General features: G+C 41.2%; 1 protein-coding gene across 1 annotated transcript in view; it reads left to right on the top strand.

Moving 5' to 3' along the window:
* Positions 1–22,925, top strand: part of nell2a (neural EGFL like 2a) — an 88,460-nt gene extending 65,535 nt beyond the window's left edge. Inside the window, exons 16-20 of the mRNA XM_061035816.1 lie at positions 10,787–10,927; positions 12,801–12,994; positions 16,502–16,678; positions 19,730–19,954; positions 22,146–22,925. Coding sequence (XP_060891799.1) covers positions 10,787–10,927; positions 12,801–12,994; positions 16,502–16,678; positions 19,730–19,954; positions 22,146–22,187 — 779 coding nt within the window. The 3' untranslated portion in view covers positions 22,188–22,925. The remainder of the gene's footprint in view (positions 1–10,786; positions 10,928–12,800; positions 12,995–16,501; positions 16,679–19,729; positions 19,955–22,145) is intronic.
* Positions 22,926–23,969: the final 1,044 nt, after the last annotated feature.

Here is a 23,969-nt window from a genome sequence, read left to right as displayed (position 1 = left end):
TTTTATGTTTCTTTGTGTGTACTTCTATTTGCACACATATGTGGATGTGAGTTCATGTGTTTTCTGCTTCTATTATGAGCTCATGTGGCTAAGTTAGTGTGTGCGTTCGTGTGTGTGTGTGTGCGCTTGGTGGCATGTCATTACTATTCAGGGGGAATGGATGGGGAGGGACACGGGCCGCACAGCACTGACAGACACCAGCCAGTGGAGAACTCTGACACATCATGAATTATGCAGGATGCGGCCGCGCCAGGGCACATTCTCTTCAGTCATGGATATAAATGTACGCAGCGCCGGCCATGTAATGTGTGCCCCGAACACGCCGCATAGTCAACATGGGAGCCCCAGGGTAGCACTAGTCCTTGTGTGGGTTCGGTGAACGATGGCAAAATGCTGGAATATTTGGTTTATTTTGAGGTCCATTTTCTTCTCTGGCTTGGAAAATGTGGAATAATAAAATGTGCTGCTAAAGCCATTAAGTTGTTCACTTGATAAAGCTGTTAAAGTCTTGTCTATTTTTTTTTTTTTTTTTTTTTTACCAACAAGTGCCTGAATGCCTCACAGACAGAGTGAGGTCATTGCTTTGTGTGATTGATCTCTGAATTTCTCTGATGTGGAAAAATCAACACACATTGTGTCCTGTTGAAATTGCAGCCGCTGTCCAATTTGATCCTGAGTGCTTTTTGTTTGAGCTGCAGGCAGAGAAGTAAGGTTGCCCCGCTGTAATGCTCCAGGCCTTGTTTCCCAATATAGATTTTTTTTGGCGGCTGTTTTCTAAGAGCATTTCAGTGGGCATCTGTTAAAATTTTACGTGCATTTCTGAGAGCAGCACTTAAGAGCAGATACAAAAGCACAAACTCTGGCTGTCCACCGTGTATTAGTCATTTTAATATAACTTTATACAAACCATTATTGTTATGAAAGCAACGCATAAATGAAACATAAAAGCAATGGAGAACTTATTGAGTGCATTTTGAAAATGTTGCCTTACTTGAAGTCAGTGATCAGAGCTTTCAGTCTGCAGTCTTTCATATGATAAATATTGCTGTTTGGAGGAATAAAACAGTAAACCATGGTGTGCAAACAAATTAGCTGCTGGAAGTTGCACTTAAGCCTGAATTGGGCTCCAAATTGTGGTTATGAATAAAAACACACAGAGGTGACTAAAAGCACTTGAATACTAAGAGAGGAGATATTGAAAGACAAAACAGAAGATTAGGAAAAGTGGAACTCTGGCGAGATGAGATTAATTTAATTTTTGAAGGCTTAGTCACATGTGAGCAAAATCCCCCATTACTTCAAGGGCGTTTCGGAAAAATCAGAACAAAATACAAAAAATCCTGAGGCCTGCACCTCTGTCCATCAAAGTGTGGTTGTCATTGTGAAGGTTGATCGGGATGTCATTTCTCTGGGAGTTTTTGCAAAGCCAATGATGATAAGAGTGGCATTGAACGTCGACAGATCATGCACAATTCATGGCTTTTTGACACAAATCATCTATTTTAAAACATTTCCCTGAAAGGAGGATCAGAGAAAATCTTCATGTCCGTGGTCATTTCCATATCCGCTCTCAGAGCCTATAGGGCTGTTTATTTAATAATGAAGTGATTGCATTCAAAGATCTTTGTTCATATTACATGAAATACCACTTTCTTCACTATCAGTGTCACTAGAGTCTGGCTTCAAGTTTGCACTAAACCAAGGATTTCCAAAGTTTGGGCTGTGGCCCCGACTTGGACTGTGAAAGTACAGCAGGTGGACTAGAGAGGTTATTCACGTAAGGGATTACATAAAGTTAGTGGGTTATTATAGAGGAATGGAACTCTGACAGGGTGGGCAGGACCCCTACTCAACAATGATTACTACATAATACATTGAAATTTGACCAAAATATCGACTTGGAAGTCATTTCGTGGTTTAAAAATGATATTTTTCTTAAGCTAAACAATTACTTCATTTGAATACATTTGATCTCACATAAAACGGAACATTTCAAGTCAAGCTGAAAAGAGCAGATAATCCCGGACAGGAAGTAAAACAGCTTTAAGCCGAGTTCATCCAGTCGATTTCAAAATAAAATATACAGACTCCCAATTGTAGATCCGATCACTTTATCAACATTATGTCAAAACGGGAACCAAATGAATAGCAAATCGACCACGGAAGGACAACATAACATGTTGTTTTTGCACGTTGTTCCCTTTATTCCCATGTGATCTTGTAGTTCTCCTTTGAGCTTGTGAGTCATAAATCAGGTAATCTGTGGGTACGCCATGCTAATATTTCAAAAATGTCAGTTTACTGGTGATATTAATTCTCGTGCGATCTCCCTCTCGCTCTCTGCATCACTCTGTTGTTTCTGCGCCTTGTAATAAATAAGCACTGTTTTTACAGGTTTAACAACAGAAACTACCCTTATACTGTAGAAGTATGACAAACAGACTGTTAAGAGAAGAGTATTTAATATATAGTTTTCATTGAAGTGTATTTCTTTTAGTTTACTGTTAAGCACACGCCACTTTGCCCTGTCATGTAACGAGTCGATCCTTCTCACATTTATGAGACCAAGACATTTTGATAGAGTAAAGTTAAGTGGGCTTTAGCATTTTACCGTTTGGAAATGTCTGGGTTAAAAATTAGATTTCATGCACTACGCTTAAAAGACTCCAAGTCATGATGCAGTAAGTGAGTGTCATTACTTCAAATGCTTTTAGGAAAATAGATCCTGAAATAGAAGAATGTTCATAACTTTATGATTATCATAACTTAAAAGTGCTGTAAGAAACTGGGACTGTACTGACTTTTAGCAGGCTATTAGCATGATATAATTGGTTCCACCATCTGTGAGCTTCCCTTCTGTTTAGCCTCTGACGTATGTTTATTGACTGAATAGCTGAACTGCTGCTCTGAGATGAATGGGGAGGTAGTCTTTGTATTTCCTTTATTTGCAGCTCATTATCTCCCCCTTTCAAGCTCATCTTCACGCTTGTTAGGGTTGCCAGCCCACCAGTTAAAAATTGTTGTCACTAAGCTGACACTTCTGCAACTAATGGCCGTCTTTGCCGTCCTTGTCCGTCCTCTTGCGAGCTCCTCAAAGGACACCGGGGGCTTCTCCAGGGGGGGAAGAGCGTTTGATCAGATGCTGAGGATGGACACCTCTCACTCTCATCTTTCATTTCATCTGCCGTCCCGTGTCCTTCCAAGCACTTTTTAATCAATGGCTCTAAATCACACTGTGGCTATTTTAGCATCTTCAGTGTTCTTTGAGGACAAGAAGATAAAAGATTTTTATGTAAGGTGTTAATGATGCTATTTAGATTTGTGACTCCTACACACTCCTGAAGGGTTATGTTCAAGAGCACTATCAGGGAGCCCTGGTGAATTACACCTACGCTGTAAATTGATGTTTTATTAGAAGGAAAAACTCATTTTCGCAAATCGGGATCATTTAACCAGCGCACTTCTTCTTCCACATTGATACTCTCGTAAAAAGAAGTGAGCTAAGACAGGAGCGTTGTGTTCATGTGAGTGAGACGGCGCCTTTTCATCAGAGTTTCCATATCCTGTGTTTTGCGTATAAAATATTCAACGCCCTTTTTTTTTTTTTACAACCTATAAAAACGGAGGATGATCAGAAAGGGAAGGAAGAGGAAAATGAAAATTGAACGAGGCGTATTTAAAAAAAGGAGGAGGATATTTTACTATTGCGTTAAAGCAGATGAGGCGTAAGAAAAGATGAGAGGAAAAGGGGTTCAGGATAGCGAGCTAAAGGGAGGTGATTTATATTGATGTAAAAAAATGGAAGAAAAGGAGCAAGAGGATAGGGAGGATGGTCAGTGAGTCCATGATGAAACTTAAAAGTGGGTGAGTTGAGGAGTGTGAAGCCCTGAGGTCACACCGTGTTATTGACTAGGACAGAGTCGAACGGGGCCAGACAAACAATTTGTTCCCTCAGACCTAATTTACATTGATTTGAGGCTTGTTGGAGATTTAGACACTAAGGCAGAAAAAAACTAAAGAGACTGATAAATAACATTCAGGGGGGAAAACACACAGCAAACATGGCCATGCAAAGATAGACAAGTAGAAGATGTGGTAAATGTGAGTGAAAAACCGGACTGTCCGCAGGTGCAGTTGCTCGTGGTTGTTGCTGCTGTGTTGTCATGTCATTTTAAAAACAGCGAGGACCGCAGTGTGCGTTACATCCATAACAATGCTAGAAGCAAGAAGAAAACATCTCAACCCCACCACAGCTGAAGCCTCCCCAGGGTGCCTCCCACCCGACACTGAGGCAGAGGTAGTGAATATTTAAAACCATATTAATTTTTTCCCAGCCCCTTTGACAGCTCCCATGATGCATCGCTGCAGCTCTCTCTCTCTCTCTCTCTCTCTCTCCCTCTCTCTCTTCCTTCCCTCCTTTGCTGCACAATCTAGCCACAAGGCCCGGGGGCCTGTGACTGTTTAAGCTCAAGCGGCTTGTTTAAGCACAGTGATTATGTATTCATTATTTATTTAGAGACGGCCTTACAAAGCACTCACTCCATCACTCGTAATTAGTGTGTCTTAATTAGGCCCTGCTAATGGCCAGAGTCGACGTTTAGCTAAGCACAACCTGCTGCTTCTACCTAAATGACACATCTCCTAGGGATAGCCCACTGTTGGGGCTCCAATGCTAGAAAGGCCAATGGAAATGAAATGGCAATATTTTGTTCCCCTGCTGCTTTTCAGGAAATAAAATGAATAATCAAAAGTGGAAAATTCATGTTTTATATTATTTTTGGTTCCAAGAGGTTTGTGCTTGAACCAGTCAGAGAGCCACTGTTTCCCTGTTTTTGGGGTTAATACTTTGGACATAAAGTCTACAGAACACTATTTGTATAAACTAGTACATGTCCAGCGTGTTAATGACTGACAGTGACACAACCACTCAGCAACCTGACATGTAGCACTAAGAGGACAACAGAGACTTTGAATTGTAATCCTCATTAGCTTTCTAGCTAATCTAGCTTTCAAGCTAATGTCTCCGTACACTCATGGACAAATATTTTATGTTATACCTTTACTTGCTGAATAAGACCCAAAACAACTCTAGGCAGATTAAAAAGCTATCTGCTTAAATATTAGGAAGGAATAATTAGAAAGTCATGCAACACATTTACTCAGTTGTCATGCTAAATGCTATAGTCCTTATACTTGCAATGAACTTATTTTTGGCTTCTTTCAGAGAGCTCGATAAGTGGTTAACACAACACTGGAATACTATAATTTTGAAGGTGTGACACTGTGACACAGCTGTTCATCAGAGGATTCAGTTCAACCTTAGCCTACACCACTAGCTCTGTTTTTGCCTCCACCACCTCCTCGAGGAATATCAAGCTGTACGCCAGGAAATGCTTCACAAGTTGCTATCTTCGTCCGTCTACAGTAAAAAATGTTCCTAGATTTTTCGCATGACTTTATTGTGAGGACAGGACATGGATTGACCACAGAAACAGGGATAACAGAGTGGGGGATGACGTGCGATAATTGGTCGAGGGTGAGAGTCAAGCCGAGGCAGCTGCTGCATTGTGGGCTTCAGCATATGTCCATCTGACCTGCAATTTAACCACGGAGCGAAACTGGGGCTCCGACTGTCTGCTGTTTTGTCCTGGATATAAATGACAAAGAGCTTTTTTGAACGACCATCCTTCTCTCTGGCTGCTGAAGCTCGACACTTCACTGATGAACTATCAGACACAACCTAAAATACAAAGTTGCAGCAATAAAACACAAAGAGCTCAAATGTGCCACAACACGTTAAAGATGCAGATGAGTAACAGTGGGTCTGCAACACTTTCAAAAAACAAAAATACACCAAATACAATTAGGGTATGGGGTAACATATCGACACAGCAAAATGTTGTCACCCTGACTTATGTGATGCAGTTATTCAAATGCTGGAGCCAAATATCGATTTTTTTAACTTTAAAAAAATGGTGCTCTAAATCTAACAGGGTTCCCTGCCAATTTGACTCCGCATCTCTACTCTTATGACATGAATGAGGTTAACGGGACAGAAGTTAATTGAGCAAAGAAGAAGTTGAAAGTTGGATCAAAGAAGAAAATGGCAGCATGATCATATCAGACAGGGCTGCAAATAAATTAAAAGATGAAGCATGATAGGAGGAGAACTAAAACTAAATTGCAGTGAATAAAAGATTCATCCTGAACTTTACCTCTTTAGAGGCATTTATCAGCTAATCAGATATCACGATGTATCGTTACATGATTGTCTTGCTCAGTTATTGCAGAATCACTGTATAGTTTTGTTATCGATATAATGGGTCATGTATCACGTATTACTTTGTATCGTGAGTTACTCTGCCATTATCACTCCTTATGATACATATTTACTTTTGCTATGTCATGATGACAGGTCGTGGCAAATAAAGGGAGAGACACCAAAATAACAATAAACTAAGCTGATTATTTACAAAAACATAAATTAAGTTGCAAAAGGGATGAGGTTTGGATGTTAGTGAGTGGCTTGTGTGAAAAGTGTTGTGCGTGTGTTGGATGGAAAAGGAAGCTGACGTAACAAAACAAGGCTGTTTGTTTACCCAAAGGCCCAACTAGGGACAAGAGTTGGAAATGAACAACAGCTGAATGAACTCTTTATGCAGCTCATCAGTTTCATGCTCTGTATTGTAACTATGTTAAATTGAATTGTCTCTATTAAATAAATTCAAATTCAAAGGAGCATGCAGAACGTATACCTGCAACACAAGAGAAGAGAAGGGACCACCTAACAGTCCATAGGGTCGTCAAAACTATTTTTTATGCAAATACACTGATGAGGTCATCTCTTAATGCCATTTTTAACACAAGCAAATACCGCTTTATTTTAAGTGACATGCAGCAGTTATATTTTGTTAAACTGTCCCTCACACACATTCATCTGTCCTCCCACTCAGAGGAAAACAGACTGAGTTTCTGACATCACCTAAACAAAACAATCGTTCTGTAATTAACTTTCTCGTGTTTTCTGACTAAACATAGATTCAAGATTGGTTCATTAGTCATTTTCCCGATGTAGGCGATCGTTCATAAAAAAGACAAAATGCTTTTTTTTTTTCCAGTCACAGAGATGTAACAGAAATAGAATGTACATTTAAAGATATTTTAAAAACCTGCTTTGACATCAACCCTCCAAAAAAAGGTAAACGAAAACTATCAGTGTACAAATTGTGATTTCAGTTGTACTTAAAGGACGCAGGAATGTTGCTGCTAAAGGTAACTGCTACAGAGTGATTGCATTGTGTTTGCGCTCGCAGCTACTGATTGTTCACAAGGCTTGTTTCCAATTTACCATGATTGCTCATCCACTTTCTCTCTCAAGTGCTTGCAGATATGGATTTGGGTTACAGTGTCTGTTTCGTCTTCAGGAACCCAGCGTGTAACTCAATTTGCCTCGGGTTCTATGATGATTGATTGATTATTTGAGTTGGCTCTTTGGCTTAATGAAGACTGAAGACTAGTGACAACCACTCCATTACACTTTACTGTACATAAAAGAGCAGCGATACGGAAACCTTATCGCTGTGTCGCGCACATGCCAATAAAAGCTCTGTACACATTATTAATGACTTAAAGGTTGTGCAGCCTTTTCCCAGCCGTCATGGTAAACGTGATCTGACATGACAAATGTGAAATCCACTTATCTTTCAAATGGCATCTGAAGGAAATGTGCAGCCGTAATCCACAGATATTTCTGAATGATTCTTCCTGGAGCCTATCAGGATTATCAAGTAGACCTCTATGGGAATGGAAATCAGTTTTGAATTAGGTTACTGTGCGGGAGATGTACATGTGGCAGTGATGCAACAGAGCAGAGCTGAATCCCCAACCCCCGGGACTTTCTGTCAGTCACAGGCGACGGGAAAAGACTTTAGAAGGGGAGCGACAGGAGTAGGAGAAGGCAAAGAGCTGCACCTGTCTCGGATCAGAGCTGGATACAAGGAAAATGTGAAGAGGTTGGCAGGAGAGAGAGAGGGATGAAGAGACAAGGGCATGCCGGGCTAAACTTTTTTCCGCTCTAAGAGAAAAGCAAACAGCCGGGATGAGGAAAGGTTCCCCCAAAAAGTGACAAAGGCTTTTGGAAAGGTGAAGGGAGAGGATGAATAAAAAGAAGAGGAGGTATAATGGCAGAGTGGCATAACAAGCCCAGGAGGGTGCAGAGGAAAGTCTGTCCACTCCTTCCCTACTTTGCCCAGCGAGAGCCGCCTTAATAGAGCCCTTGTTTCCAGGCTGCCACTCAAGATAACGAGTAGGATAACTGCAGTCTCTTTATCGCCTCCTTCACTTATTCCTCCTCCTTCATTTATTCCATTTCTCCCTCTTACTCCTCTTTGTCTCCGTCTTCCTCTTCTGTTTCCCTGCTCATCCAGCTCCTCCTTATCCTCCTCTCTTTGTGTCCGTGTTTCTCAGTCAGTTTTCTAGTCAGCAGTCTACCTCCAAAACAGCCCTCTTTCCCCGGGCCTTTCACCTCTTTATGTTCTATGTTTTGTTGATATGTTTCCTTTTTTTTCTAGAACAGAGACAGTATCAACAGAGAGTATCAAGTGAAAGCACTGCACCATCCAAATCTGTGATTCAGTAGAGACGGAGGCTTCCAGGCAGCGCCCATGTCTGAGCGACACTGTTGATGATTTAATTGCAATGATCCTCCATTATCATTAACGCAAGATGATAAAAGAGAAGGCCAGACTCGTTGTTAGCATGTCGTATCCTCACCGCACCTCAACACATTCAATTCTGTCAAGCCCAAGGTGAGACAACAGTGAGCTTCATTGTCCTAAAAAAAAAAAAAAAAAAAAAAAGTTGATCTGACAGCAAGCCGAGAAGCGTCGTGCTGTAATTGTAGCTGACAGGTTTGGCTCACATGAAAGCGAAAATCTTTTGTTGAAGGTGTAACCCTCTGTTGTTATAGCCAGACAGTCATTTTTTTATTTATTTTTTTAAACGCCTGAATGAAACCGGATGAAAATAACCCATTTGCATATTTTTAGACATACTTCAGCATCAGTGTCTGTTATAAATAGTGTCTGACTGCTCTGCTGTACTTTGAACTATTTCATGCAGCCTTATTGAGGAGAGGAGGAGGATTGGAACAAATTCATCTGATTTAAAAAAAAAAAAAAAAAAACCTGGCGAAACACCTCATCCAGCTTTTCCCTTTTAAATGCTCCCTGTTCTTTTATCACGCTGAGAATCACAGGCAACAAAGAGCATTGGATATTTCTCTCTCTCAGGAGTGGGGAGAATTCATATGAATTTTCAAAGATAGGCCAGTTATGCTCTTTGTATTAGACTCCTGATTTTTAAGCAGCGTCTTTTAACCCAGTATTGCTGTCCTTAGAGGTGAAAATGAGGTGCTTTGCTCACAGCAAACTTGCGCAATTAGTGAAATGTGAGCTTGTGCTTTTGAGTCTGCCATGCTGGAAAAGAGCAAATATGGGGAACCAAAAAAAAAGGTGGGGGAGAATATGCTGTATTTTGATTTTATTTTTAGCAACCCCGCGTCTTAGACAGATGTGGGGAATTTTTAAATAGATAAAGCCCTAATCTGCGGGACATTTGATCAACGGTTAATCTGCTGCAGAAATTCTATTAAAAGCTGAGGGCTCATTAGCCAATAGATCTTAATCCCATTACCGGCTGGGCGGTGGGGGACCATGAGCCCGGCTGTCTGTCGCTCTATGGGGGATACTGTTGCAAGGCAGTGGCGGAGAAGGTCACACACAGCACACTGCCATTTTCATAATGAGTACGGAGCATCATGCATCATGCACAATCGTGAAAAAGCCATCAGTGGCAATGCAGACACTTTTAATCACGGTGCGTGTCTGGGCCTAACATATTAAGCCCTACTGTGTAATAACAGTCTGTATTTCCTGGCCCTTAGTTTAATTAGATGTTAGCTGAAATATCAGAAAAATCTGCCACTTTGAGTGTGAATTGTTATAGAAAATGATATTGGATTTGTTCAAGGCTCATGTTTGTAGAAAAGTTTGTTGTTTGAAAGTAATAAGGTCGAATGTTTGCCCGTTGTAAACAGAAAGAGAAGCTGGAGAAACAGGGAAACGTTGATTAAAAATAAGCCTTATAGAGAGTGACAGGGAGAGAAACAGATAATACAGGGAGGAGAAAGTCACAGCGAGTAATCGGAGTCTTTTGTTAAAGACAAGAGCAGGAGGAGGGGGCAGAGTCAAGGATATTTCTAAGTGGAGCTCTGTGAGAACAAACTTCAGCTCCATTTATTGACAGCCGCCCACAGGCTGCCATTGAAGGTGCGTCAAAGCCCGTCTCAGAGCTTTTCACGTCACCTTGTGGAAAGAAACTCACGTGTCAGGCAAAGTTCAATTATTTATCTATTTAATTATGTGTTGGGAAGATCAGACTGCGAGATAGATACTGACATTTCAAAAGAAATAGTTGTTAAACCTCTAGCTTTAAAGAAAAGGCTTGTAATGTTGCATCCATTCATCCCCTGCTTTCTTTTATTGATACAAATGTCCTTCTCTGGATATGCAACTATTCCTGATCAATAAAGCCTACAGACGAGATTTACTCAAATCCTCAACACATTGTCCTATCAATTATGAATCAGTCAATGCTGAAAATGCCTACTGGGCAAGAATGGAGCTCAATAGAGCATTCACATTAAAGAATATCTTAAACCAACATGATAGCGACCGTGGATTAATGTCTAATTGCTCTTCTCTTCTCGTCCTCGTCTTCTCTGCAGATATTGACGAGTGTGCGGACGGCTTTGTTGAGTGTGATAGTAAATCCACTTGTGTCAACTTGCCCGGCTGGTACCACTGTGAGTGTCGCGACGGCTACCATGACAACGGCTTGTTTTCTGCCAACGGGGAATCGTGTATAGGTAAGTTGGTCACTTTTGTTTTCTCTCACTAAAAGCACACTAATGACATACAGTGCATAAAAAAGGCAATTTCCCATCAGAGTTTTTGGTGGCGATCACATTAATAAAACAACATCGTGTGTGTGCAGAATTCACATTTGGCGATGTGGAGGCTTTTGACATATGCAACACTTCAGTTAATGTTTCACATTCTGAGGTATTATTTTAAACCTTAAATCATGATAACTACAGAATACTTGATTGTAAAAATTGGAAATTTTGTCTTTAAAGTATGAAATATATATTACTCTCAATACGTGTTGAACACAAGCTGCCGCTACAGTGTTTAAAAACGAAGGGCAAAAAGACTGCAGTTCCTCAAGATTAAGATTTACTTTATTGATCCCTGCAAGGGGAAATTTCTGTTTTTACAGTGTGTAAGTCATGCAACACACCCATAGGCTGAAATATACACATGCACAAACAGGATGCACTAATGGAGAGATGCCAGAGTGCTCCTGAGCTGATGGTGGAGGGGGGCTTCAGTGCCTTGCTCAGGGGAACCTCGGCAGTGCTCTGCAGGATGTGATCTGGCACCTCTCCAGCTACCAGACCTAACTTCCAGATTTGGTCCACTCCGGGACTTATACCGCCGACTCTCTGGTTCCCAGCCCAAATCCCTACAGACTGAGCTACTGCCGATAAGAATCATGGTCGTGTTTCAGTGACCAAGATATTCATCATGCCCACTTTTACTCGACCTCTTTGCCTGCTTCTGGATTAGCTTGTGGTTAGTTGGAGTCAGCATTTCCAAAATAGTGACGTCCAATGCTGGGCTTCATAACACTTCTTCAAAAATCAACAGACGACATCACACAGACTACGTGCATGTCCTATACAGTGTATAGTTTTCCCTATAAGATCTTTGAGATTTAAAGGAAGTCTCAACTGTGGTTGATACCATTCAGCATTGAAAAAATAGTGTTATTTTATTCGACTCTTATTTCTCCGTAGTGTCCCATTAGTGAAATAAGCAATTTGTTAATTTGTTATTTTCAATCTCAGTCCCTTCACACATGTTAGGGTCCTTCCCTTGGGTCTCCAGCTTCAGGATTTAGAGGTTCAATGTGGAAAGAAATAAGCAAAGACTGCCAAGGAGTACAGCCTTTTAAACAAGCGGTCACCCCTAATCAGAAACTCTCTGAACATTTTAGTTTTATAAGATGTTTCCACTTGTGTGTGTAACAGTTTGATTGGCTTGGTGCGTCATCATCAGTCTGTTTTCTTCTTCAAAATGTCACTTTGCTGATCTGCGGCTTGTTCGTCTTCTGGAACATTCTCTCTGATACAGCCTGCCAGGTAAAGTGTCAGCTGTCAAAATAGAAACCCTCAATCTACAGAAACATGGAAGCATTGCCTGTAACAATAGTGCCAGCGCTGCTCCACTCGTTGACCCCATCTTAGCTGTCAGTTAGAGCTGGGAAAAAAAACACATTAAAGGCACTTTCAGAAAGCCGAACCTGTCTGGGTTTCACAAAGAAAAGTTATAATTTGACCAGAAGTAGGTTTCTGGGATATATTACGGTTGTGTACTTTATGTTTCCCACAATCTGTCTCGCTGCATCTCAGAGCCTCGTTGCAAGCTCTGAGACGATTGTGTTTCCATTTTTGCGGCTGCAGAGAGCAGGTCAATGTGGTTTCTTATTGTTACATTGTTGATCTTTGAACCGTTCTGTGACAGGACATGCTCCTTTTACCTTGTCACTATGTCACATATGTAAAGGTTTTGGGCTTGTAATGAGAAAAAAAATCAGATTTCGAAAAAGCCATGCAGAAACTGTGTAACCTTTCCCTGAGCATATGCATGATGCCATCTCTTCTGTGCTCCCTGCAGATATTAATGAATGCAAGACGGGGAGGAACACCTGTGCCAACGACACAGTGTGCTTCAACTTGGACGGAGGCTATGACTGCCGATGCCCCCACGGGCACAACTGCACGGGAGACTGTATCCATGACAACAAGGTCAAGCACAGCGGGCAGATCTGGGTGCTGGACAGCGATCGGTGCTCAGTGTGCTCCTGTCAGGTGAGAAACTGAGGCAGATGGACGCAGAGAGCAAAGAGACAAAAAGAGGAGAAATATACAGGAAAGAGAGAGGAAAAAAGGAGCGGTAGATGGATACAAGGGAGACAAGAGATACTGCATTTTCCAACATGGGGTGCCAGAGTCGACACATACTGAAATTATCTCACAGGAGCTTTAAGAAAAGGTATCAAGAAGGGATTAGAAGGGGCTTGTTGCACTTTGAAAACTGAAAACTATCCCCCTTTGGCTGTTAATTTACTCATAAACGCATTCATTTATTCTGGAAAACAAAACCTATTCTATTTGAAAATGGTGCTGTGTGTCATTTATGCATCATTTAAATCTTGAAATGTTCTTTTTGTTAATGAGCAAGCACGATTTCTTCTAAACTGGCTTCTGGTAGGGTTTGTAATTACAGCGAAACAATGGAGAATTTCACTCTGCCGCTTTCTGATGTGACAGGCCTTAGTGACCCCTCAGGGCCAAGTCATTTTCAGAAATATTAGAGCACAGTGGTATGCTTCATTTCCACAAGACTAATCAAATTCAGCTCCAGTTGAAACACCACCCTGATCTGTCACCCTCCTCCTACAGCACCCAAAAAAGTGAACAGTGTAGGAAAATGTCTGGACTAAGTAAGAGAGAAAACGTGAGAGAAGATGGAAACACTGGTGGGGGGGGGGGGGGGGGGGGGGGACCTGATGCGACAGTGTGGACGAAAATGACAGTGATGCCTTTGTGATGAGCAATTTAATTAAAGTGTGTGAGCTGTATGCAGTGATATTTAAAGGTCTACCCAAGTGACTCAAGCTTTTGATGTCGTTGTTTTGATTGATTTTTGACAACAGTGACGAGGCATCTGGGAATACTTGATCCAGAAAACTCAGTCCATCATCCCAAACACATTTTTCTTGACGATTATGAGGTCACGGACCAGTCATACTTAGCAATTCAGCGTTTCACTCAACCTAATGCCAAGTGTCTGGCGGTAGTGGAAGGTGATTATGGTGGATTAGTGTCGGTAGTGAATGATCAAACAGCAAATTATTCATTTGATTACAAAGGACCAGGGCAGAAATGGCTCCCTAATTAAATGACTCGTATTAATTGATTTGAGAGATTGAGGGGCTGCCTGTCAAAATTAGTCGCGTCGAGCGTCGGAGGGAGCGAAGGAGTAAACATGTTATTGTTTTGGAGGTGGGTGGACACAGCTGGATATTAGATGGAGAGCTGCAGGCTAACTGATGGAAGGAGAACCAAGGTCAAACAGCACAGGAGAGACACTGACTGGGATGTGGCCAGACTGAGGTCATGCAATATGCAAATAGTTCATTGTTTCACTCTGCTGGGAGCAGCAGATGGGTGGGGTTTACTGCATCAGTGCATCTGCTGGCGGGGTCTCTAATTCCTGAAACATTTAAGAAATTAAAGTGCTTTGATTTGATTGGCAGAAAAGAATAAATCAATTTGCAGATACTCTAAGTATAGATGCACTCTCTAGAAATAGGAGTGGTCCAGAATCCTAAATGAGGCCGCTTTAAAGAAAATATTTTATTATCTGTTATAATCATGTTGTAATTTTTCAGTTTTAAAAATACTCAATTTATTTTTTTTTATATATTTTTTTGTTCATATGTATTAATCACTGAGAGAAATTCAGGTTTATTGAGAAACATGCTTCTCACACACATAGGTCTGAAATGCACACATGCACACACATGGACATGCATTAATGGAGAGATGTCAGAGTGGGCTGCTACACAAGGAGCGCGCCTGAGCCGTTAGGGGTTTGGTGCCTTGCTCAAGGGCACCTCTGCATCACTCCTGGTACCTCTCCAGCCTCACACCACACACTGGGACGTGAACCAGTGACCCTCCGGTTCCCAACTCAAGTCCCTACAGACTGAACTACTGCTGCCCTACTGTATATATACATATAGTAAATACATTAAGGGAGCCGCCAGTAGCTAGCTTCAAATCTAATAAAACATATGGTCATGGATAACATATATTTAGACCCAACATTAATCCATCATGAGCAACAATTAGCAAAGTTAACTGCCTTTAAGAGGCAGAACCAGACTCATGTTGAACAGCCGTCTGACAAAAGTGTGTTAGGTTTGGAAAGTCGGATAGAGGGAGATGCAGAAAGATGGAGATGGATAAAGACTAATAGAGCTACAACAATAACAACAATGTAGATAGATGTATAGCTTGAATGCAGTAGAAACCGCAAAAGTAAGTGTAGAATAAGCAGTAACAACTAAATATAATAAAAGACTAATCAGTCTAATATTAACACTAGCTACTGTAATGATGATGAAACAGGGAGGACTGATTATGTTAATAATAGAGGTTGAAGTTGAGCAGCTCTTAGAGTCACTTTAATATTTATAATAATGATAATAGATGTAAGGCTGTTATTAATAGTTTTAACAGTTGGGTTCAGAGGGGGGGTCCATAGCAGCAGGCCGTCCCCCCAAACCATCCAGAGGAACCTTCAAGACGAGGGGGCTCAGGAGCTCCCAGGAGGATGGATGGTTAAATGTCTTGGCTAAAGTAGTGACAGGGGTGCATAAAAACCAGATCATTAAAAGTTTGTCGCAGAATTTAACATTGAAGAGATAATCATTGTAATTAAAAATGCATAAAAGATTTAGAGGAATTCCAGCCATTACATTTCATTTCTGTCTCTTTTCCTCTGATTAATTGTCATCTCTCTCCTTCAAAATACCTCATGAAAGCATAAAATGCACTCAAACACAGGTCATTTCTTGAATTTTCTGGGTGTCAGAAAAGAAAGTTAAAAAAAAGGGTATTTATCAAGGTCTATGCTGTTTCATACCAAAGTAATGATTTGTCTCACTCAAAGATATAAAGTGGCATAAAACAGAAAATGGAGGAAAAACAACTTCTACTTTCGCTCAAAAGAGAATAAATAAAATATACCGATCACTTGTGAAAATATAGTTCAAGCTTGTGTTGATCATTGATAAATGTATTTTTTATATTTCATTTTACACGCAAACATTGTATCTCCAATAAAAAAATACTTTATTCATTTCCTTCATGACTTCGGCAGTTTCAAATTAAAGTGGCTTTGCTGGAGGGGAGAGAAGTTTGTGACAAAGAGATGTGACAACAAAACAAAATGAGTTGAGTTTACAGCTCTTCCTGTAACTTAAATCAACAAGACAATGTGACACTCGACTAGCATGTCTTCGAACACAGATCAATAGAAACTCCTGAAGAGAAGAACTTTTGCATTAAAATGAATGAAATATATCTGCATTTGAAGCTGAGACTGAACAACCACAAACTGCAGCTTCTAAACAGTTTCCAGGGCCTTTATATGCAGCCATTATTTCATTATTTATTATCTTAATGGTTAATGATCCTGTCAGACTAATGGCCTTTGTCTGTGCATGCCTCTCTATGTATTCATGCCTGTGTTTAATGTTTTTTTTTATTGTCCTCGTGATGTGTGTGTCTGTGTTCCCGGCTCAGGCTGGCCAGGTGATGTGCCGCAGGATGGTTTGCGACTGCGACAACCCCAACGCTGACCTCTTCTGCTGCCCCGAGTGCGACCCCCGTCTGAGCAGCCAGTGCCTGCACCAGAACGGCCTGCTCACCTACGGCAGCGGGGACACGTGGGTGGAGAACTGCCAGCAGTGCCAGTGCCTGGTGAGTATAGACGCAAGAACATCGTAGTACATTGCGTACAATTCGGCAAATGCTTCTTTTTACCCAGAGCTGCTCGCAGTGAGAGTTAAAACAGCATGTGCATTCAATGCTGTGCCCACACAAGGCATGTAACAAAAACTCCGGTCTCCATGGAAATGCGCATGAATGAGATGTGCTCTGTAGAGAAAGTCAAGGAGACAAGTTTTGTGACAGGAGAGGAGGAGTGATTAAGAGGTGAATAGGAGAGGAGCAAATGAAGATTGCTTTTCATGCCCTGAAAGAAAGAAGGGAGGGAGCGATTAGTGAGATTTTAAAGGATTCAAGGACCCTCAGCACAGTTGTCTGCTGTGATAGAATTATACATTTTTACTGAAGGATACTTCCAAGGTTGGATCAGGAGAAACTGTGCGTGGGAGGGTTTAATACTTGTGCATCGTCTTTGTGTGCTTTGGAAAGTTTGCGCAGAGTGCGTTCTTGTGTTGATTGATTAGTTTTTGTAGCACGTGTGTTGAGTGTCCTCTACATGCAATCCTATTCCTCATACAAAACAAAATAACATCGCGCCCCCTGCATAAATCTTTCACAGTGAGGCACATTTTATTTATCTCCTGCGTTGTCGACCTTTTCCCCAGCTTTACACTCTTCTGCTGTTCAAACAACAGGCAGGCATCTCATGAGTGTTTTCTCTATAAACGTGCGAAAACAATAAATCCTATTTGTGGGTCCCCTCTCCCCACATAGCACCGTGCATATTAAATGTAAATGTCATGCTTTACATTCTCCCCTACCGTCTCGTCTCACCCACACTCAGCTGTGCTACACACCCACACCAGTGTCACTCCGTCTGTTCAGTGACTCACAAATCATCCTCGATGTGGGTCCCAGACGAGCACTTTACAACTCATTTTTCTTCTTCGCTGCCCGTTTTTTTTTTTTTTTGTTTTTTTTTTTGCTTTTAAAGATCAGCCCTACTTGTAGCTAATATAAGTTGGTTCCAGTTTGTCAGATTTATGGTCTAAGTAGAAACAGCAATGCCATTTCCCCCTCCCCTCCTCTCCTTCTTCCATTGTAATGCCGTCCTGATGCGCGGACCAGAGGGCTGGCTGCTTTTTGGATTTCTTGCAGTGAGCCATTATGGGAGAGCTTGAAAATCAGCGCTCAGCTGAGAGGCAGCAGGGAGGCACAGTCGGCTGAAAATGGGTTTTCTTGGCTTCACTCTCTTTCAGATTGTCGGCACTTATAGATGTTGACACAAACAGACACAAACACATTGGAGATCCCAGAGCACACCAAGCACATATATATACAGCAAACAAACACTGGTATGAACATAGATACACATGTAAACACGTGTACTCATGTTGGAGAATGAAGGCAGACCAGTCACCACAGCAAGACAGCCTCGTGCTCTCATACGTCCATACATACAAAGACAGACATAAAACAATGTCAATGCAGAGATGCAGAGACATTCAAGAAAGGCAATGGACCACCAGCCTCACAGTACAAAGAGCAGCACTTGAAAGGGTGAGGAGGGGGTGCAGCTGCTGAGAGACACAGTACAGAGGCTCCAGTAGCGTGACAGGGACGTGAAATGAACCTTGAATGCTGCAACACTTAGCAGAGCCATGGCTGTCCAGGCTCAGCAGGGGCCTTAAAATACACAGTGACAGCAGCCAGATGGGCGAAACATTCTCCCAAGGCCGAGATGTGAATCCTCCTCCTCTCCTCCCTGTAACCCGTGCAATCATCTGAAATCAAGAGTGTGTCCCTTGCTGAATGTGCACACATCGGCCACTTGTGATTCGCTATCTTCTTGCACTGCAGAAGATCAAAAAAAAGGCATGGATTTTCCTCAGCCATAGGTTGTGCTGCAGGTCGAGATGCATAAAAGAAAAGGCATGATTGCTGCAGGCTAATTCCCGGGCAAAGATAAATGTCACTGGTTTTAATCTCCTGGAGGCATTATGTGACATGCAGTCTCGTACGTGGTGAACCCTTACATCTGTCTGTGTAAAAAGCAGAAAGATTAAATTGCTGTGAGATAGCATGAAATCTGAATGCAAAGCCAGATTAAAATAATAACTCACTGAAATATCACTAAGAGAAATGAAAGGCCGGCTTCCGCTTAAGGTTGATCTTGTCTCCGCACCACACTGCTCTATGTGAAAAAAGGCAAATACAAGGTCTCTTCCTCCCTTGTGATCATAGGCCAGATCTGCATAAAAAGACAAAAATGACAGTGTCCCTTATCGCAGCTTGGGATGGCATACCTGAGGTGACGTTCAATCCCTCCCACACCGCTGAAGGCAAAGATTCCCACTATGTTTACACTCTGCACGGAGGATGGGGGTGGGCATTAGCCGGCATGAGCCTGTGCTTTATAGCCGGACTAATTTACTACAACATACCCATGAAATGCTGAGCCAGACGATTCTCAGTGATATTAAATATCCCCGGTGGGACTCTTGCCTCAAGCCTCTGGTAACTTTATGTGTGTGTATACCTTTGGCGTGGTTTAACATACGCAGTCTGAGCTCAAATTTAATTTCCCAAGTAGATGTGAAGCAGACAGGAGGACCACATAAACATAAGTGGGTCAGTGCCAGATTGATACAGCAAACTGATGTGTAGAGGGCGTAGAAAATATATATTTCAGCTGTTAGCTGAGGCCAAAAGAAAATGAAAGCAAGACAAATCCAATAAGGCTTTGTGTCCTGAAAGTTAGAGATTAATAGGAGAACAACAATAAAAAAGGGGGGCTAGAACAAGTCAATTAAAAAGCTGGAGCATTTACCTCCACAGTCTTAAATAAAAACTGCTGACTGTGTTGGAAGATTGCTCTGCTCATCTGTATTTTCTAAGTACCTTAACAGCTTTTTTTGTCATCAAGGGGAGACACTCCCTGTAGCATGCAAATACACAGCGTCAGGAGAAATATTTGCATGAATAACTTGTTTAGAGCCTGGAAAATATAAAAGTGCCTTTGCAGGGATTATTCTGAATTTCTTCTATCTTCTCTAAAATCATATTTCTCCTCCTCCTCCTCAGCAGGGGCAGGTTGACTGCTGGCCTCTGCCTTGCCCACCCGTGGACTGCGAGTTTACCGTGGTGCCCGAGGGCGAGTGCTGTCCCCGCTGTGTCACCGATCCCTGCCAGGCTGACACTATCCGCAACGACATCACCAAGACGTGCACGGACGAGCACAACATCTCACGCTTCAGCGGGTCATCCTGGATTAAACATGGCACCGAGTGCACCCTGTGCCAGTGCAAGGTAAGGTGCCAAAACCCGCCAGCAGCCTCCAAATAGTAAATTACTCTTTTTGCAGGGTTCAGAGGACGACGAGACACCAGAGAAAAATGGTTTGGAAATTGCAAACCCTTTGTCAGGGAAAAAAAAGCTGCACACTGTGGTACAGTACAGACTTAGTATTGTGAACACACTTGTGCATCTTCAACACCTTATGGTTGTATTTGTTACATATGGTGGTATATATGTCTGCAAGTGTTAATGTAAGCCGTTATGAATGAGGATGTTCATCTGTAAACAAACCGTAAGCACATGGAAAAAGACGAGTTTCCCCTTCGTTTGAAAGCAGAAATTGAAGAGACAAAATTAGAGAAGCTGACTAATATGGAATTAATTCCAACACTTTAAGTAACCCAAAATGAAAACAGCACTACATGATATGTACTCCTCCCAGGAAAAAAAACAAATCGATTTTTATACTTTGAAGTAGTTTTTGTTATAACACACGTTGAGAATGGTGTTACAAATACAATACGTCACATTTGAGAGCTTTATTTACGTATGTCTGTATTTAATATTAAAGGGTGTCATACTGTAGATGTTTTTTTTTACATTTATATTAACCAGTACAGCAGATTGCTTTGAATTCTCTCAAGTTTAACATTCTCTACAACACTTTCTTGCAGAGAGTTGCGTAAGAAGATTGACATTTCTTACAAATCTGTCTGCAATATATGAAACTACAACCAGCAGCTAGTTTGGTTAGATTAGCATCAAACACAGGGAAACCGCTAGCCTGGCTCTGTCCAAATGTACATTAGCATGCCAACAACTAAATAACACGTTATCTCGTTGCCTTCATGACAACTATATGTTAACTGAATTACTCGATTGGAATCATTGTCTTCCTTGTTTCTCTGCTGACTACCTCACAGTGAAAAGAGCCCTGATTCCAGTAGTTATGTTTAGCAAACAACTGGGGGGACTGTAAAACCGAGTTGCCCTTTGGGATAAATAAAGTTGCCTAGCTAGATAGCTAATGGGTGTTGCTTCATGTTTTATTTACATGTATGAGAGTTTTATAAATCTTCTCATCAAACTGTTGGCAAGTGCATTCCCAACATTGTAGAACTATTCATTTTCTGAAAACAAAATGTGAAATAAGAGAGCTGCAGTGATGAAACATCAGTCAGACCCTGATCTCCTGGTCTGTGGCCATGTCTGTGCAAACAACATACTTACCTCAGATAGTCTATCCCAGCGGTTATCAACTGGTCGAACCTCAGGACCCACCACCAACACCTCCATAAGAAATCGCAAACCCACATTTAAGATATTTCTCAGCCAATGAGATTTGTTTAATAAACGATGGTGCAGTTTAGGTATCAGACAGTACAAAACCTATGACAGAACAAAACCAACATGTTTTAAAAAGTGCTTTATAGACCCACTGAAAACAGCTCCACGACCCACTTTTGGGTCCCAACCCACCAGTTGAGAACCACTGGTTTATCCCAAAGACTTGTGTAATTGGTTGAAGTTAATCAGATGGGAAAAAAAGCTGCTCTCAACACTTTTTGTTTTAAGACTCATGCCAAAGAACAACAACTGAGAAATTAAACTATGCAGGCAAATATCCACTTCATTACCAAATGTGCGTATAAATTGTTGCTTCAGCTTTAGCGCTAATCCACCAAGACTCACTCCCTCGCCTCAGTCTTTTAGAATGAGGTATTTTCTTTCAGCCTGTCTGACAGGAAGTGTTAGCGGCTGTACTCGGTGGACGGACTGATAAATATTCTCCTTGCTTTCTATCGAAGATTTCAAAAAGAATTCAAACACATTTTGGAATTCAACTTTTTTAACCAGTGTGCTGCAGAACAGTATGTTTCCTGGCATTCTGGTGTGATAGAGGTGATTTAGCTCCGACAGTGCTGGGCCTTCAAACCTTTAAAGTTTATCAGTCCCCTAAGCTTAAAGTGAAATGACTCAGGGAGCATTTACATTTGTATTCTCAGAAGACTGTCACCATCTTGGATCAGTTTGTGGCGAAATGACACCCAGTGGAATTCCAAATGCCAAACTGAGTCTGTCTGCTGAAGCGTTGCCGCCATTTGGAAAACACTATCAGCTGAGCTTCAAAAAGAGTTTCGGGGAGGTCTTAATGTGATGATAATCCATTCTTTGCTTTCTCTTTTTTTTTTCTCCTTTCCAGAATGGACACATCTGTTGCTCAGTGGACCCCATGTGCCTTTAGTCCCGGCAGATCTGAAGGCACCTGTACAGTGTTCTCCATGTAAAAAAAAGTAACAACACCCCTATGTCTTCTCACTCTCCTCCTTACAGGCGCTGGTCAGAGAGTGTTTGCATTGTTGGGTTTTAGCCTGCTGATGCGGATGGATGGGGGTTACAAATCAGGAAAATTCATATATGATAGCATACAGAAAACTGTATAAATTTCACTTTCAGGTACTTTCTGCTGATTTTTAGCTCTTGTAAAAGTAAACCCCACCCATCTGATACCTCTTTTAGCATTACGAGTGGTTCTGCAAATAATCTGTGACCCGCGTCTGCCTCCTCAACTCCTCTTTATACCAAATGCAAACGTATGTCATACCAAACAGATGACGGGACTACAGTTCCCTCAAACCCACTCTCTCTTTGTTCTGTCTCACCTCTTAAAAGTGACCCTTTAAGGATCACAGCTCCCCCACTCCGAAACATCGCTACATGAATCTGTAAGATATTACTATTACTGGCATGACTGTGCTTGATGTCCAAATATTTTTGCTGATTTCTAAATTCTCGGTTATGATGACGATGATTCTTTAGATAGAGTAAAGGCAGTTAGCATAAGGTTCAGTTGCCACATTTATGAGTCGTCTATATTATGTGGTGCTTTGTAGAATTTTGTTCCATTTCTCTTTTTTGTAATTTTCCTTTCCAAGCTTGTTATTGTGTAATAGTGAAATAAAGTATTTCCATTTACATTTAAGTGTTGTCATTGGGTGTCATTAATCTGCATGCATAGTTTTCACGGGTCACACCTACAATGTAACTTAATAAATGCAGTGCCCATACAAGCACTAGCACAGCTGTACTAGTAGAAAACAGTCCTTCTCCCTGCATCTGTCATTTTCAAAACTTGCACATAAAACATGTACACAAAAAGTCAACCTTCATCCTTGAACCTGCCGATTCAAAACAAAGTCTCAATTAAAAGACAACAATTAATTTCCAACTGAAGGTTTTCCAAAGTAGTTCTGACCTTGAAATCGTCACTCATCTGTCACTCTGTAGCTATGTTACTATTCATGTTTAAGTGGCTGTAGAGTTGATGATGCTTTGTCAACAGCATCTTACTCATTTTGCTCTTCAAGGCCAATATGCATTCAATTTTCTTTACTTGTTTCCTTCTAAGTCAATCACACACAATCTTTAGATGTAGTTCACACAAAAACAAAGGTTTGAAAGTTTGTAGAGAAAAAAACGTAGCAGTCGATGCATCATTACCATACTGTCTACAGTGCTGAGTATAAAGTAAGGAGTATATGCCTTGTGGGCCTACTTTATGTAAAACAAAAGAATAGTCATGGTGGGCAGGGGCGCTTACAGACTTTTGCCTGAAGTGTGATGCGTGAATAAACTCACACAAATAGATATCAATTATTTACCCTTTCTAACTTCACCAATCATATACAACACGAGATAAGAGCAACATTAGCTTGCCTTTTAAAGACGCAAATAGAAGAACGATGTTTAAAAAAGTGTGTGCAATCTTCTGCACAATGTAACTTGTAATGTTTTGTTCCCGACACATTGCAGTTCATTGGAGTCATTGCAAGTAAGTCGATGTGCATTCATTTTCTATGCACCTGTCTTGTGAAGTAGATGTTCACACTTTTACATATTTAAAATTTTAAGTACATAAGAAGGAAGACATGATCCATTGATATGTAAAGAAAACTAGCAGCCTTTGGATAAAAAAGTTAGTTCAAACATAAGTCCTGCCTCTGACAGGGCAAATAGCCAATCACAG

The sequence above is a fragment of the Labrus mixtus genome, chromosome 4 (genome assembly GCF_963584025.1).
Source record: "Labrus mixtus chromosome 4, fLabMix1.1, whole genome shotgun sequence".
In the NCBI taxonomy this organism is placed as follows: Eukaryota; Metazoa; Chordata; class Actinopteri; order Labriformes; family Labridae; genus Labrus; species Labrus mixtus.
This window is presented reverse-complemented; position numbering and strand designations above follow the sequence as displayed.